The sequence below is a fragment of the Aulonocara stuartgranti genome (assembly GCF_965226115.1).
Source record: "Aulonocara stuartgranti genome assembly, chromosome: 18".
Taxonomy (NCBI): Eukaryota; Metazoa; Chordata; class Actinopteri; order Cichliformes; family Cichlidae; genus Aulonocara; species Aulonocara stuartgranti.
This window is the reverse complement of record NC_138954.1, coordinates 17,840,018-17,856,376: the sequence shown is the minus strand read 5'-3', so window position 1 is coordinate 17,856,376 and position 16,359 is coordinate 17,840,018. Positions and strand designations below refer to the sequence as shown.

General features: G+C 39.5%; 1 protein-coding gene across 1 annotated transcript in view; it reads right to left on the bottom strand.

Moving 5' to 3' along the window:
• Positions 1-14,797, bottom strand: part of LOC309693686 (solute carrier family 22 member 23-like) — a 41,076-nt gene extending 26,279 nt beyond the window's left edge. The window contains exons 1-3 of the mRNA XM_082513143.1: positions 10,826-14,797; positions 2,972-3,075; positions 2,717-2,871 (exon numbers count right to left, since the gene is read on the bottom strand). Coding sequence (XP_082369269.1) covers positions 2,717-2,871; positions 2,972-3,075; positions 10,826-11,260 — 694 coding nt within the window. The 5' untranslated portion in view covers positions 11,261-14,797. The remainder of the gene's footprint in view (positions 1-2,716; positions 2,872-2,971; positions 3,076-10,825) is intronic.
• Between the last annotated feature and the right edge of the window lie 1,562 nt (positions 14,798-16,359).

Here is a 16,359-nt window from a genome sequence, read left to right as displayed (position 1 = left end):
AAGTTCAAATCCAGGTACACACTGTAAACAAATTATCTTTGTAGCACATTTAATTAAGTATGGTGATGGCACTGGGTCGTGCCCTTAACATGATTTACAGAAGTTTAATTACAGTCCAGCCAAAAAGCGCTTTTAATCAGCAGACTCTTTTCAAGGCAACATTCTTATAAAATTATGAGCTCTTTCAGAAAGCTGTTAGCTTAAACCTATTTCCATTAACATTACTTAGCTACAGTCGCATGAAAAAGAAAGTACTCCAGAAAGGACTACACAGTCATGTGAAAAATCAAGTACACCCTTACTGCTTCCATAGGAATTAAGAGGGTACGCAGCAAGCAGCCAGATGCTGCTAATCAAGCCCACTTGATTAACTCATCATTAATAAGTGTGACCACTTCAATGAAAGCAGAGGTTTGGGCAGTTCGCTGGTATGGGGTATTCAGATAAGTGTTAACACAACCACAGTCTTTCCTGGAAATGTACCCGAAGACTGTGCACTGCTCAGAAACCTGCAAAAGGTCTGTAGAACCTGAGCTACATACCAGATTATACAGATTTAGAATCTGTAGAACACTGAGAAAAAGAGTGAATCAGTATAGGTTAGGCTCAGCCTAGTTTTTAAAGTTGCATCTGAACAAACCATAAAATGTCTGGAATAATGTCCTTTGGACAGATGAGACTAAAGACGCCAGTGTTTGGCCATGACGCACAGTGCCATGTTTGGTGAAAAGCAAACAAAAGATATCAGACCTCAAGACCTCATACTGACTGTCAAGCACGGAGGTGGAGGGGTGATGAATTGGCATTTTCTTTGCAGCCACAGGACATGTGCACCCTGCAGTCATTAGGCTGACCATGAACTCTTCTGTTTACCAAAGTAATCTAGAGTCAAATGCCTGACATCTAAACCTTGACCAAAAGTGAACAGGACAACGCTCCTCATTTACTAGTATGTGTGTGGAAACATTCTTACCCTTAGCCAAAAATACGTGCGTACAAAATAAATTACTGTCAGATTTATGAAGCATGCGCACCAACCTATTTTCTTTCTTATGTGTATGGTAGTAAATCAGAATCATTCCAGACCAACAGCCTGGTGCAATCTGCATACCAACTGCCACACTCAAATTTCTCTATAAGGAAGGTGTTTAGGAAGGCAGAAAAGGCACAGCGTTCCAGAGAGTCATCACTCCCATGGAAAAAAAAAAATTGAGCCTCAGGCTTAAATATTGGTCTTTGAAATGACTTTTGGCCTAAGACATTCAATTTGGCCTAAGTGGGGGCATCAAATAAGAAAATAAATAAATAAATCAGCAGTCACTTAGTCAAAAAATTAGACTAACTGATGACATCCAACAATGGTAGAAGTCACTGTTGATAAGATGATATAGGAGAATAATGTAATATATTTAAACCAAAGGATTAAAGCCTGTTTTTTTAAATGGTGGAGTCCAAGTATTTTGTGGCTTATGGTGTTTGTGAAAATTATAAATAATGACCAAAAACTAGCAATCATATTATTAGTATTAGTAGCATTAATATTAGTAACAATAGTAGCAGTAGTAGTAATAGTATTCAACCTGAATTTATTCTAATTTACCTACTACTAGTACTAACAAATAAACTCGGGTAAGAAAATTTTGGTAAATCACAGATTTATGTGTGACACTTTTGTACATGCAAATTGTGCACAGATTTTTGTGTAAGTACTTTTAGTGAATGAGGGCCTAAGGTCCCAAGCACAGCCTAAAATCTGCAGATTTTCTACAAAAAAAAAAAAAAAAAAAAAGAATTAAGGTGTTGCAATCAATGGCCCACTCAAGTCCAGGCCTCATCCTGCAAGAAATGTTGTGGCAGAACGTCAGGAGAGCTGTGCATAATTGAATGCCTACAAACCTCAAAGAAATGAAGCAATACAGTGAGCCAAAATTCCTCCACAAGCAAGTGAGGGACTGATTAAGTCAAGCAGAAATCCATTACTTCAAGTTATTGCTCCTAAAGGTGGCCGTACAAGATACTGATTCATGACGTGTACTTAGTTCTTTATGACTGTGTATAACCATCATATGAATATTTAAACAGCTGTATGAAGTTGGACTTGTGAAAAAGAGCAACTTGGAGGTTGAAATTTTCAAATAACACAACAGAGTGTAAGTTAGCCAACTAACAAGCTACCTACAGGTAAGATTTTCTAACAATGTGTTTATATATCAGTCTACATTTAATCATAGATTATTATTAATGTCTGGCTCTCTTTCACAGCGTGCCTTTTGTCCTGTCTTTGTTCCTTCACCTCCAACTGGCAGGCAGCTGAGTGCATCTCCCTAACCCTGTTTCTGCAGGGAGAAATTTCTCTCCTGAGATTTCTTTCCACTAAAAGAGTTTCTCCTTCCCACTGTCGCCAAAGCGCTTGCTGATAGGGGGTCATCTGATTGTTGGGGTTTCTCTGCTCTCTCTGTATTATTGTAGGGTCTTTACTTGACACTGTAAAGCTTGGGGTGACTTCTGTGGCGATTTTGCGCTATATAAATAAAACCCGAATTGAATTGAAAAGCTGCCGTTTCATGTAACAAAACTGTTATTGTGTTTTTCTAGGAAACCTTCCATTGTTTTCTTTCATGTAATGAACAAACAACCTTAGCAACTACCTGAGGATATAAGGTGTTTGACAAAGGAACCCAAGGGACTTTTAGTAGGGAGTAACTGAATTACTTACTAAGGACGTAGAGAGAAAGGGTGATTCCTGCCAGGCAGAAGCCCTCAAAGAAACGCAATGTGCTGAACATGGGGGCGTTCCTAGAAAAGGCCACAGTAAAACCAAACACCAACATGAACAGTACTGATATGATCAGCACTGGGTGGCGGCCAAACCTACAGAATAAGGTAAGAGCAAAAATGACACTTGTAATAAGCATAAAACACCTTTAAGGTTTGCATGATCTTTCAATTAAGGATGGTGTGAAAGTCTTACCAGTCTGCTAATATTCCAAACACCAGATATCCAAAGATGGATCCAACCAACAGAGAAAACTTTGCAATATGGACTTTCCATGCTGACTCACCAATCAGACTCCACTGTAGAGACAAATAAACAGGTATTAGTTTCAAGAAAATGATGCTGTGTAGATAATGTAGAGGACAAAGATCAATATTATTTTTTGAGTATGCTGCATTTTTATCTCTTGATTAACATTCACCTCTAAGTTTGTCTAATTCATTGACAAATATCATCACTCATAACGCTTTGATATGTAAGAAGGATATACCCTGCAACAGAAGAGCTTCTTGGTATTTAGTCTATAGCAACACTGACACAATATCAACATATTTTTTTTCTGTTATTTAATCCCGACAAGACACCAATGCTCCAAAACAGAGCATCTTGCCAAACATGATATTTCGCTATAGTTCACTTATGATTACTTATTTAAGCACAAATTCTTCAATTACATTCTGCCTGGTTCAAAAGCAATGCAATATATATATGATGAATTACACATTAGGCGTTTTCCTTTATTAGTTGGAGAACCTTACTTAAGTCGATAATCAAGGTTAACTCCACATAAGCAAACACTTTCTTATTACATCATTTATTTTTGTTTCTATGTAGGCTGTCAAGATGGTGACCTATAATACAGTAACTCTACTTTTACTTTGTGACTGAATCCCTGCAAAAAAAAAAAAAGAGAAAAAAAAGTGATTCCTAGAATATGACAACGATGTGGTGTAGACTTGTCTCTGCATGTAGGTACACCCTGTTTTTTTCTCTCCAGCAAGAGGTTGTGACAAGCAGACTCAACACGCACGTTTTAGATTTGAACTTACAGCTTTGACTATCACTGGCATTGTAATAATTATGCATCTGAGGAAGGGGTAAAAGTTGGCACGTTTACAAAAAATGTACTAATGTGTGTGTAAGCATATGTGGAAATGCGGTATATAAAGGCAAAAACTGAATTTGTATAATCTATGAAAAGTTATTATTTAGTCTGCCCATCTTTATTCTTTAACAGCGTTTATTCAAAAGCCTGAACTCTCTTAAGTGTGATTTAGAGATACAATGTAGATTTTTTTTTTTTTTTGTGTGTGTAACTTGTGTTGTAACCAGAAACCCCTTTTAACCTTTCACCTTAACCTTCCAAGCCATTCAGTCATTGTGGGCTGTGTCATCCCGACGTGTAGTTATACTTTTCAGGAGCTGCATGTCAGGTCACATGGAAGGTTAGGTTGTAGGGTTAAAAGGAGTTTCCAGTTACCTTAGGCATGCTTTCTTGTAAATTCTTTTAAGCAGTCCTCAGGAGTCCCCAGGCTGCTTGAAGTACATTCAAATGGACGTGGGCTGCCTTTTGTTTCCTTTTCTGTGATGATAATTTGCAACCGCTTCAATAATGTTGAGGTTCTGGGGAGGTCAATCCATGAGTGGAAGTGTTACATTGTACGCTTTTCTGTACAAGTTTTGACAAGATCCCCAACACCACTGGCTGAAATACAGCCCCACTTCTTGTGTAATTTGGCATATCACAGCCTTTTCCCCCCAGTTTTGCTTCTTTAAGAATGGCTTCTTGATAGCCACTGAGACCATTTATAATAAAGCATTAGTGAAGAGTATATGGCCCAGCTGAAGGATTAGATGTATCTCCCAGGTCCTGTGTCAGGTCTTAGCAGTTTTTATTTTTTAGATCTCTGAAGGACATTACTTTAAGATCATCTGCTGTAGCAGTAGTAGTTTGGATGGGGGGAGGGGCTTTTTTCAAATTTACATAAAGGTTGGCTCAGGCAAGTCTATGTATGTAGTAAGTCTACCATACGCTCAAGTACAAAGTGAAATTAGCAAAAGGCTTTTTGTTTCTTTTACTTTTGTATTTGGGTTGTTTCTGAAGGGTCATAACCTATCGTAAACTCTACCATAGTGACGTGCTCAAAATGGAATGCCCCAGGAATTACACAGAGCCACCAAGCAGTCACATGACTCACACATGCCACTCATGCATGGTTTCAGTATCGATGTCAGACACAGAAAAACGCAGAGGAGAAAACAAGTTTCTTTTGCGCAACCACAAGACAGCAAAGACTATAAAAAACAGAAACTGGAAGCTGGAGAGACTACCAAAATAAAACTCGCATTTCAATCTACAGTAAAACACACTATGACGACATGTATCAGCAGAGCTGGAAGACTGGTGACTGAGCAGAACTGACATATGTAGGCGACCACAGACAGATGACCAGTGTTATAAAACACGAACATCAGCATTCCCCAAATCACACGCTACAGACAAAGCAGCAATGTCTTACGTGTGTTAAAGGCATTTAAACTGTCTGTGGCTTCATTTAGATTGCTTGGCATCATTAATGTGCTTTATTTCAAAGCCTTCATTAACTTTAACGGTAATTAAAAGTTTTGGAAAAGAGAATCCTACAAATTACAAAAAGCGGGGTTACATACTTTGCTCAATGCTTTTAATATACCAGGCTGTTTTATGCAACCTTTATAAAAGTGACCAAACCAGTCTAGAATATGAATGTTAGTTAAAAAATAAAATTAAAAAATTAAAAAATGGAATTTACAAAAAGAATATAACTTACTAGTCAGGAAATGGACTGACTAATAAATAAGCTCACCCTGCTGTCTGCTCATATTTTTACTTTAACCATTGCCTTCATTTGGACAAAGTCAGCCTAAAAATGAAACAGGGATCATTTTTAAAGGTTGGTAATAGAGCAGCACTCAACATGAGGAAGTAACCACTGCAGACAGAGTTACACAACAACCACTTGGATCATTTCAATATAACAAATTATCTTTATTTATAGAGCATTTTTCTAAAGACTCAGTGCAAGTACACACAAGGCAACAAATTTATAGGAGCATATAAAAACATTCATAATGTATCTGTAGATTTAATGTAAAGAAGAAGAAAAAACAGCTCACACACTGTGGAATTCCTATTTTGCCCATTTATTTTGCATGTGAATTAAAAAAAAAAAAAACCTGCTGAATGTCAAAAATATCTGCATTTTAACACGCTTTAACAGAAGCAGGAAAACACGGGTGTAATTTGCATGATGGCTTCTGTCACTTATCAGTTGTATTACATGCTTGTTCCCAGGGAGAGTCAGCTAACATGTCTCTTTGAATTGTTGGACCGTATTATCGGCCTTCCTTTCATAAAGTATGTGTCCCTGTATCCTGTGTTCATAAAGGACCTTTCTACAGTAGAAGGCTTGACCAGCTGTTATTAAGGTTACTTCTAGATCATTTAACTCTGTTTCGAACTTTGACTAAAACCTTGTTCTTTATCTGTGCAACAGCCATTACTGGGCATACGGTTTTTAGAAAAGCCAGGGAGACATGGGATGACAAATATTTAAGCCATAACAGAAAAATAGCATCTTTAAAATTTAGATTCATCATCACCTTGAGTCAGATCCATGCTTTTTGTCAGGTTTGATTTGTCACTTGTTTCCTTGCTATTGTCTTGCTCATTTTGTGAGTAATGAATAGAAGTCAGTGAGAGAGACTGCTTCTGTACACATGAATCACTTAGCTGAGATAAGATGCAAACCATGAAAGGGCTAAGATCAAATCAGTCAAAATCTCAAGGAAATCTGTTGATCTCTTACAAAAGAACGACCACCAGTGATCAGTCTAGACCATCGAGTCCACTGAGATGAAGATGCTCAACCACAGCTGCACATTTTTGCACTCGCTGAACTACACAGTGGTGGGTGGGGGTTTCAAAGGAGAGGGAGCAGGCCACAGAGGAGGGAGGGGGGGAGAGAGAGATGAAGGCAAGCACAGGGGGAAGGAGGCATAATTGTACAATGTAACCACAGAACATACAAAGATATGGAGGGAGAAGCAAAAAAATAAAGCAGGGAACACATTTATGCAAAAGATAACTGGATAGAAAGAGACAGAGAGAGAGAGAGAGACAGAGAGAGGGAAAGAAATGCTCAAAAGCAGTTGTGAGGAGACAGCAGAAAACACAGGGAGAGACTGCTGCATAGTTACTGCCTAGCAACAGACCATCACTGAGGTTATCTGACTCTGTCTGCTTCCAAGTGCAAGTTTTACCACCGCTGGAGGGGTGAAACCCTATATTGTGGTGGTAGCTGGGTGAGGATATAACAAACTATTGTATAAGGAGGGTGAGTTCTTGGAAAAACATAGACCTATAGTATGCGTCCCATAACACACTGAAAATATGGGGTAAAAGAAGTCAAAACATTACACATGTGATGCTGGATCTGCAGCCTTAGGGACTGAACCTGATGTCACATTATCAGTGTGAACATGTTTCAGATGCAGGCTATGCTAAACATTACATAAGATACCATACCATGTTTGACAAGTTGGCTGATGGCAGTGTTATTTTACTGTGATCAACAGTGACAGCTTGTGAAACAACAAACCTTTGCCTGACCATGTATTATTCATGCCCTCCTGTTGTTGATAGTTAGCACAACTACATATATCTGTCAACAGTCAGACTTCATATGTATTGAAAAGCCATTACTCCTATTACCCAAATTCCATCACACCATCCATAGAAAACACAAACTTAAACCAGAGCAAAGGGTCACAGCTTTCACCCCTCCCTGTTCCAAAACAGCACTTATCAGAAAAGAGCGGCACAGCACACATTCTTGTCACACACACACAGCGCCTCAGCAGAGTTTTATCATCTGGTCACACAAGCATCTTTCCTCCCAGCTGACACTGTGAGAGGCTGTCATTGTGTGCTGACTGGGTATCTGCAGCGGGGTCGTCGCCTTTCGACAGCTGAGGCTATTTCAAAGTGTCCCGCACTGATCCAGAGTCTGTGGAAGGAGCCAACCAGCTGGGTAAACAGCATGAAGGGACACAGAGCAGAGGGGCCTGCATGGGTGTTCAGCTACAGTATCATCTTTCAGATCTATGGGTGTGCAGCCTCGAGTTAGAGATACCGTGTCTGGGTGTACCCACCAAGGCTTTTAAAACATAGCGTCCTTATCACATTCATAAGAACCTAACCTACACTACGAGGAGAACAACATGAAGATGGCACAGTTGTATGAGTGCAGTACGGGCACAGCTAAACAGTTGTTTGATTGGTTAATCAATCCGTCTGCTCCTAACAGTTATTCTAATGTTCTCAATTATATTTCTCAATTATTAAATAAAGCGCGGGGCTCCAATTAACTAACTGATTAACTGGCTAACCATTTCAGCTCAGCAATTAGCAGTTCTTTATTTAATCATTTAGGTCATTTATTATTTAAAAATGCCATTTCTTGTTGATTTCAGTGCGAGGAATACACAACTGGTTTACAATGCAATGCAGTGCAATTTAGAGACACATCAGGAGATACTTCATCTTTTTTTTTTGTTTTGTTTTAAGTTTTTGACAATGAAAAAGTAATTCTTTTTTAAAGTGTCATGATAGTCCAATTCCCAAGAGGAGAATCCATCATGTAAATATTACATCATCATCAGTCCTTTACTGCCCGGTGCATCCGATTATCATACAACAACCAAATTGATAAAGCATGAGTTAGAGAGGTTAATCTGTCATTTGAAGAGGTTCACAGGCCACTATTTCAGGCAGTATGTGCAGCTGCTGCCCATCCCAAAGCAAGATGAGTAGGGTAGGTTGCACAGAGACTGTGTCTGAGTAATGGTATATTCTGATTTCAAAGGCTCGGTTCAATTAAGAAGGACCCTGAGGAGAGCTTTGACTCAATTAGGATGGGTCTCCACATTAACCACTTTGGATCTTTCAACGCTGTCTTCTTTCTGTGTCACCCTGAGAAAGCACTGTGTGAGCAGTGGCACCTCATCACGTGTCAAGTTCGGAAAAATGGCACAGAGTTTGAATATCTACAAGTATTTAAGTGCCGACCTCGTGCAGAGCAGTGTGGGATTAGATTGTCTTCAGACAGTGTGTAAGAGACACTAAGGCGTTTCGTCAGAATTGGCACTCTGTTCTGCTTTTTAGGGATAGTGTGTCATGGATAGCTCAGACCCAGGCATGTGCAGTTTTTCTGTGGCAATCCAAACACAGGGATAAAAGCCAAGTCATCACTTCCTATTCGAGTGCTACATTCTATAGTTTGTGTTCTATGGCGGGGGAGCAAAAAAGGAGGCCTGGAAGACTGAGGGACAGTGTCAAAATAGAAAAAGAAAATGACAAGTACAAGCACAAGAGATATTTTTGCTTCAATTTCGGATTTTGACAGCGTGCCATTCGATTCAGCTTCTCCTCACCGTGACCTTGTCTGAATGTGGACAGCCAGGAGTTAGAGAAGACGAGCATTACCAGACACTTTTAGCAACTGTCCAGGCCCGTTACTGATCTGCAGAGGTGGTAGTGTCAACACAAATCTTAGCATGTACAAAATTGCAACGGCAGCGTGAGCAGAGAGCAATGACTGTTTTCAAATCATCAGCCTTCATATGGGAAACCTGTTTTCAGCTTTAGCCACAGGGAAACTGAAATGTTCTGATTATTAGTAATTTGCATCCACCCAGTCAAATTCTTTCACGTATGACTTTATATTCAGCTGCACTTGTGAGAATCCCCTAGTGCGTGAGAACAGTTTATCACGCTGGCCTTTTATGCAGCCCCGGCCCTCAAATTACCCTGTGGACAGCAAATGAAATCAAGATTTCAACTGCCCCAGCTCCCACAGCTAAATTAAAATGCCACAGCTGCATTTTATTTGCTTTATTGTAATAAGGGACATTATCAATGAAAAGCAGACACCACAATGGAGGCGAGCAGTGTGCAATACAGTGAAGCTTCCAAGCTCATCCTTTTTTTAAAAACCCTTGAAAAGGTACAGCTGCTGCCAGCTAGAATGTGACTTGCTGTGCTCTTCAACTGAGTGTGTGTGTGACAGCAATAGTGGACATTAAAGGTTTTAAACAAACTGATTATACAACATTTAGATTATTTCTAAGGTTTAATTGCACCTTGTTCTAAGAATTAATAAGTATTATTTTTTGCATATTTCCAATAATGAAAAAGGTCTGCTCTTCTTTTTTCTTGTACAAAAATAATAATGTTTGTATCCTCATATGCACATGCAGCATCTGCAGCTGGAGACAAGCAGACTGGCAAAAGGAGATATAAAATGTTCCTCCTGCAGCTTGCAGTCCAACTACAAAGACTGCAGGCACAGATGTTGGAATGCAAAGGCCTCAATCCTGAGTCACAAACAACCCGAAAGTGTCCAATATGAGAGCCATAAGATTATCTTACTGCTGTTTGGTTAGGACAGCAATTGGCCGAGTGATGTTTGATCAGGGATGGGGTTGCATTATTCTAGAGAGTACAGTGATGACCTTTGCTCCAAATCAAATGCTCCCTGTCTATTATATCCATTACGACAACCGACCGGCAAATTCCACTAGCCCTGGCAGTTTGCCCCATGTGCCAATGGTGGCTTGTTTCTGTGACAGGTCACCCATTGTGTCAGATGGTGCGATGACTCACTGTCAGCACCATGCATGCCCTCACCTGAATCCTACTACTTTTAGGTCCAACGTGAGCCAATTCGTGGCTGTGTAAATCCGCACTGGAGATGACGGTGCTAGACGCCCCAAAGTGGAGAGAAGACTGCAACAATGGAGGCATAACCACGACCACTACCGAGGTGCTTTCACAACACAATCAGACAGAATTTTAACCTGGCCGTTTAAGGCTAACTGTTTTGTTTTTTCACTGTAACTGCAGCGTTAATAAGCGCATCTTACTAATGTAATATCGACCCTATTATTAGGATGCATAACAAATTATACAAAGGACCCCCCACCCTATCCTCAAGATGGATAGCTTACCTTAGTAACCACATTTTCCTTAAGTCCTGTGTGCAGCTCGAATGTCAACTCATTGTTGTTACAAGACATTCTGGTCGTGATGTTGTTTGTGGAACTTCCATTGACATAAATTGGATCCGGTCGCTCACTAATGTTTTTTGGCCTGCCTAACAGCGAGGAATGAGCTCTACTATGGTTAGTCAGATTTGCCAAAGGCTGGATACAAGTGCTGTTTGGCTGGGCGAGGAGGAAATTATCAGAGAACTGACTGAATCCAATAAATAACGCCGGAATCCATGTCAGCACAATCAGCTGTTTCTGGTACTTCCCAAATCCACCTAGAAATGGCAGAACAGAGCTGTCGATGCGTGTCAGCAAATCCGGCGACGTGGTTTCGGGTGACACGAAGCCGTTCTCAGGTTGATGGTCCCCCGTTTCGAGCTGCACCACGGCCATCGCGGTTTCCCCTACAGATGCCTCCGTTGTGTAGCGAAGCCGGGGTTGCAGTGCTACCCCCTGTCGACTCCACAATGCGTCAATACCTCCAGTTCCGGCGGTGAAAGCCGTGCGCAGTCAATCACTGGAATGGAAATAAGACGCACCTCCTTATTATCAGGAAGCACTTCCCTCCGTCTGACACCAAAACCCGTGCGGGAGTGACTGCAGACACGCGTCCTGAAACAAAAGGCGGATTGCGATGAATTGGGAAACGACGACATAAACTATCCCACGCTTTTTTCTGTCGGCTGATTCTGTTTGTGAAGGTGAGCTGTAGCACCAGAGCGAAAGAATTGCTTCCTGGGAAAGCCACAGGTAACGCACCTGCCCATGTAGGATGTGGCTAATCACTTTAACCTAACGTGGCCACTTGTAACCAGTGGTAACTACCACTTTCTCTTGCAGTCAGACAATGAACCGTAATGTAATCACATAGGTTAAAATAGGCCCTGCATAAAGAAAAAAAAAGGAATTAGTACAAAGTTTGTCTGAGTGATGCTATATATTTTTGATAAACGGCCACATTGCTGTCTCGGTGTTCTTTGTAGCCTATTTATATATTTCTATAATTTAAGGATTGGGTATAATAAAGTAGTCTAAGCGTAAACCATAGATAAAAACCACATATTCTCAGATTTAAAACATCAACAACAGGTAAGATTATGTTCTGTAATGGGAAGGGGGAGGGACTGTAGTGTTGTCCCCGCCTATATTTCCAGCAAACAAAACAACTGTGCGTGCCAGCAATTTGAGCAAACAGTATTACGCGCAATAAGAAGTAGTGCTTCAGGTCTACACAAATATGACCAATTAGTGGGCTGATTTTTAACTGATGACTCGGGACAATTAAGTGAGTGGGAGCAGGTTTTAATTTGCTTTCAAACTGAAAGTAAACGGAGTTCGTTTTCTCCTAGTTAACTGTAGCCTGACTCCAAGAGAGACGGGGAAATCAATAATTTACCTTGTCTAAGACTGAACTGTAGCACATAACAACGTTTATTTAGAAGCTTGGGACGATGACCACAAACTGCTGTCTTATTGTAATTAAAAACTCACGTAGGTTTTCTTCTAAACACTGGCAGCCCCTGATTCCCTGTGTGGTATGTTTATAACTAAGATATAAATTAGTATGTTCAAGTGTACTTAAACCAATGCTCATATGGTACGGATAAAATATTTTTATTTTTTTTCTTCTTAAAGTAGTGAAAATAATCATCGATTTTTTTTTCACCACCAGATTTGAGGTTATTAAATTGTATAAATGATTTGGCCACCTCCAGCAGCTCAGGTTTGTGTTCCAGATTTTTTTTAGCGCCTTATATCAACCTAACATCACCCCAGAACCCCAGATGGATGATTACTTTGCTTTTAAAATGTTTAATCAAAACATGGACTACAGCTTAGAAACGGTTTTGCAGTAATCACTAGTAAGCATCACCACATTAAATAGCAACCATTTTACTCAGTGAAATTTTGAGCAAATCCCTTTTTTTAAACCTTGAAGACATGTTCATAACTCACTATGATAATTATTATCAGGGCCCACAGTCACAAAATTAAAGACTACATTTACTTGGTCACTTAGTCCCCCCCCAAATATACAAATTCAACATCACAGACATGTTGAATAAATAACTTTTTTTTTTCTCGGTTAATTGTCGGGGAGGTTCGATTCATATCTTCATAACCTATATTTATCTGACCATGTGATGGTAGACTCCTTATCTACACCACATGTGCATTTGGCAATGCCTCACCCTCCTGGCCGTTATGTGCTAGTGCATGTGTATTTTTATTTATTTATTTTTGTCTCTCTTTTTTTAAATCTTTTTTAAAACTTTTTAACAGTATTTTTTCTTCGTTTCTCAAATAAGGCATTTACTACTTACTTAGTTTGTTTTTATTATTATTTCAGGTGTGTACAGTTCCTCCTAAACGATTAATAATAAAGCAATTATAATAAATATATTTAGGTAAACTTTGATGTCATGCAAACATCTTTTATATATGACCCATATTGTACATTATACATTTTACCGTGGGTTGGAAGCGTGACCATTTTTTGGAGGGCAATGGAAGGACGATTAAGGGTGCAAATGGGCTGCGGTGTCTTGTAGTCTTTTGTTGCACACTGATGTCCCCTGGCGGCAGACTGGAACAACAGCACTGCTGTTTTCTCATTGTAGTGTATGCAGACCATTTTTAAACCACGCAACATCCAAAGCAAAAATATTTTTATTATTATTATTATTATTTACAGAAAAGTCAGTGCTGGTGAAATATGAACATGTTCATAATGTTTGTGGTGTCACCTGACTGTTACATAGAGTCTAAAATTCTCCCAAAATACAGGAAAACATATTTCTCATGGTTAAAGGCCTGTTATTAATTATCATTGTATTGTGCAACATCTAATGAGTGAATTAGAAATCTACTTTATCTTGACCTTTCCTCTTTTGTCTTTTTATGTACTCTACTATGTCTACCAGGTAACAAAAAAATAAATCATTAATCACAGGGTTTATTTTCTGTATCCTATCCAAATGTTCCATTCACACAATGCTTTTGATTGTAATCCAGCATGCTTGTGAGTCAACAGAAACCAGTCAACCCTTGTACCATCACTTCATTGCGGCGGTGCTGTTTGTTATCATTCAAGCTCGCTTATTACTCCCTAGCAACTCATACAGGTGTGTCCAGGATCCGCCCCTTATGATGATATGAGTCAGCTCATGTCTGCATGAACAGGTGTGATGCTGTTCTGGCTGTCGGTGTCTGTATCACAAACCAGCTAGTGACACATGAGCTGCAAAATGTTATCACTGCAGTTTCACAGCACTCAGTATTCCAGAACTAAGTAATCTCACGTAGGCCACATTTAATGTGCTCAAATACTGCAATCCAATAATGTCCTGATCAAAACCATAGGATAACCTTTCACAGAGACAAAAAGAGCCATCATGATAGTGTTTTAGTGCAGTTTGGATTCAAAGTCTAACACAGAGTAAATGTTTGATTTATTCTTTAGGGGTCATCGTCAAAGTAAGTAAAGTAATAAAATCATAGACAATGAGAATGATTGTGGACACTATCACTGCAAAATGATAAACACACATCATGACATTAAAGCATCTTGGTTTTAAAATTCTTTCAAATATTATTGAAGAAATGAAATGACAAAAAAAGGAGGCTCATTATGAAATAGCCTATTTTGGGAACTGACGACTGAGGCATGGTCATTATGCTGTTTCTGGCTAAGGTCATGTCCTCTGTTATAGTGTCAGGAATTTGGGGGAGTTTAATGACCTGCTAAAGGATTGGCCTTTTCAAGGCTAATTATGTTTATTTATTTATTTTTATTCCAAACAAAGCCTTAAAAAAAGTGAGCAGAGTTTCTGTTTTTCTATTGCTGGATTAACAAGCGTGACAATCCCAGATCCCTGACTCATGCACTACAGCATTTTGTTTTTTGTTTTTCTTGTAAGTTATCTTGAAGAAATGTCTCTTTTACAGTATTGTTCTGCACACTGGAAAGTCTGAAGAACCATCTGTGTGGACAAGAGGTTAATGGGTGACACAGTGTCACTTGCCTGCAGTTAATCATACCAGCTGTCAGGGTTCATTTTTCCTGTTTACTCAGCGCATGATGTCAGTATCAGTGTCTGGAAATGATATCAAATGTGTGAGGTTACAGTATTAGCTGGTATCAGGGTAAGTGTGACTAATTAGACATAATGTTGGAACGTATTTGGATGGTTGAGTGAACTTATTCTTATTCAGCTTTTGCATTTGATTTAGTGACCTTCACATCTGTGTACTAGCAAAGTCCATGATGGATTTGAGACCTGGAAACAAACATTAGGTTATATATTTACTATAAGGTGAACTAAAGAGAAAGTCAACAGCCTGCTTACTTTCACCAGCGTCTCTTCCATGTATATCTGAATGAATCATGCAGACGGAAAGAATAAAGGGTGGCTTCTCCACTGCACGATGACAGATGAGTATTACCAAATCTGACTTAATGAACCATGTCTGCAGCAGTTGCAACACCTTGACTTATCTGATGCAACAAAAAGATTCCAGAGGAATTATCCTGCAGGGTAAAATGTCAGAATATCTAATGACAGAGTACAGAAAGTCCACCATCCCAGTTTTCACTTTATTGCTTTTAAAACAAAAGCTGTTACTAGACTGGTTTTAGACAAACTCTACAAGTTCAGTCTTGCAGTGTCTTTTGTTTGGGTATCATGTATCACACACACACACACACACACACACACACACAACCCACCTGAGCTTCGATATAGGGTGTGTCTTTCCAGAGTGGGACTCTGGACTTTCGAGAAACATTTATTATCACATATTCATTTTGTGTTGCTTTGCGTTTATAAATGAAACCATATCTCGGTGAAACATTTGCACTACTGCTGAAAATATTTTGCATAGGCAAGCTATGCCAAGTTTGTCAAGCGCAATCAAAAAGTTTGACGTGGGAAACTAAGCGACTGAAAATGGTATGAAAATTCCAGTTTAGGGCGTTGGCTCCTTAAAGTCACCGGCGTCCATGCCTCCCTCCCCCAACTATCTCCTCCTCCCTGTTATCGCATGTCTGAGGGGAAGGTCGGGGAGTAAGTATGTGTCCGTTGGCTATAGGTTAAAACACCAGAGGGCACACTCAATCAGCAAAGTGAACTATTGTCACTTTCTGCTGAAAAAGATAATTGCACACACTTTACAGGATATTTTGTCCTCGTCAGATCTATCTATATTTACTTTTATCACCTATCAGCAAAATAAGATACAATCACATTCCAAGAAGTGATTGCACCTACAAATCTGCACCAACATCTTTTTTAAAACACAGACACTGTAGGTGTCTACCCCTCCCTACTATGCCTCTTTGTCTTTCTCACACCCTTTCACTCTTCAGAGCTCAGGCACAAGTGTCTTCTTCAGCACTTCTGGAAAACTAAAAACTCACATGAATTTCATTCTGACCTCAAGAATGTTGAACTCAAGATGATAAATGCTTCATGTAACCACAACCTCCATGC